The 1,430-nt window shown below is 29.8% G+C and overlaps 1 protein-coding gene across 2 annotated transcripts in view; it reads left to right on the top strand.

Moving 5' to 3' along the window:
• Nucleotides 1-1,098: 1,098 nt before the first annotated feature.
• LOC108690428 (ceramide-1-phosphate transfer protein) overlaps nt 1,099-1,430 on the top strand; it is a 1,498-nt gene continuing 1,166 nt past the window's right edge. For both annotated transcript variants that reach the window (XM_018197716.1, XM_018197715.1), the window contains exon 1: nt 1,099-1,226. In XM_018197716.1, coding sequence (XP_018053205.1) covers nt 1,099-1,226 — 128 coding nt within the window. The remainder of the gene's footprint in view (nt 1,227-1,430) is intronic.

Genomic DNA, 1,430 nt, shown 5'->3' with positions numbered 1-1,430 from the left:
GTATATATATATATTTTTTTTTTTGTTTATAATATTAAGTGTTGCTTAATTTGAATATATAGTGCTTCACAATAATTCTTCGAATGTAGCGCTTCTCGTGGAGAATAACGGTATCACATCGGCATCTACGTTCGAACGTATGTTGCTTAGTGAAATACCTTATTTCTCATCTACTGGTAATGCTCTTTTTCTTTACATTATTTTTATTATTGCATGATAGAATTTTATATTTAAGATATCTGATATAGCAACTTTGTGAGAGAGACACTACGATAATTTCTTACTGATTTATATATATTTATATTCTTATCATTGACGTTACCTTCTATCGCCATCTTTCTTTTTCTCTTCATTCTTTGAAATTTTCTATCTTTTCGAATTTATTTTAGTATCATAAATTCTAGAATACACACGGCAAAATTAAGATAAAAAATGTTTTTTTATAAATCTAGGAATTAATTTCATGGTGCTCTCAAATGGTCACCCATCCTAAGATATATCCATCCCATCTAGCGTTACTTGACTTTTGCGATCGTGTGGAAACTACTGCTACTTCAATATCCATGAACACTGAATGTTAACAATTGTATAACTGGAAGAAATATATTTATATGTATTTCTTACGATTCAGTCAGAAACATTTTTTATACATTATACCAATCCATGTATAATCATTGTATACATAAATTAATATTTTTCCTGAATTATATATAATTATATTTCTGTTGCAACTTTGTTTAACAGGATATTGATGTAATAATGATTATATTAATATCCTGTCAATATATAATGATTTGTCGATGTCTCGTGAATCATTTGTTTGTATACAGTGTAAGTTATATTTGATCAGTAAAATAGAACAAGCATTCAACATCCTCTAAATAGACTCCTAAGTATATGTATGTGCACGTGATGTAGGTAGATATATTTATATGTGCATATATTCGTGAGCACGCACATGGATTTGAAATCTCTACTTCTTATCACGTGATCAATTTAGTTCGTTCAGAGTCCTATGACAGGCGGCGCTTGTTGCAAATTTTTTCAAGAGGGGATTTGAAGTAGTTTGGATTCTGATTGCATGCAATAATTCCTACGATGGCGGAGGGGCCAGAGTTAAGTTTTTTCGATTTGCGAACGGTACATGATCATTTTGATCAAGCTCTCGTGGAAAATGACGATATTGATCTAAAAGCATATCTGGAGGCCTACAATGAACTATATAAGTAAGTTGGACTGCTGACTTGTCATAAAAACATAACCTTATCATACACAGATGTCAAATTATTCTTCTGATTTATTACGGTTGACGTTTGATGAGCAATCTTAAAACATCTTTGCAACATATAAAACAAATAATTGAAGGCAAATAATAACTCGAAGAAGCAGATTAAATAATTCTTTATAATATTATATTAAAAATATTTACA

The sequence above is a fragment of the Atta colombica genome, unplaced genomic scaffold (assembly GCF_001594045.1).
Source record: "Atta colombica isolate Treedump-2 unplaced genomic scaffold, Acol1.0 scaffold321, whole genome shotgun sequence".
In the NCBI taxonomy this organism is placed as follows: Eukaryota; Metazoa; Arthropoda; class Insecta; order Hymenoptera; family Formicidae; genus Atta; species Atta colombica.
This window is presented reverse-complemented; position numbering and strand designations above follow the sequence as displayed.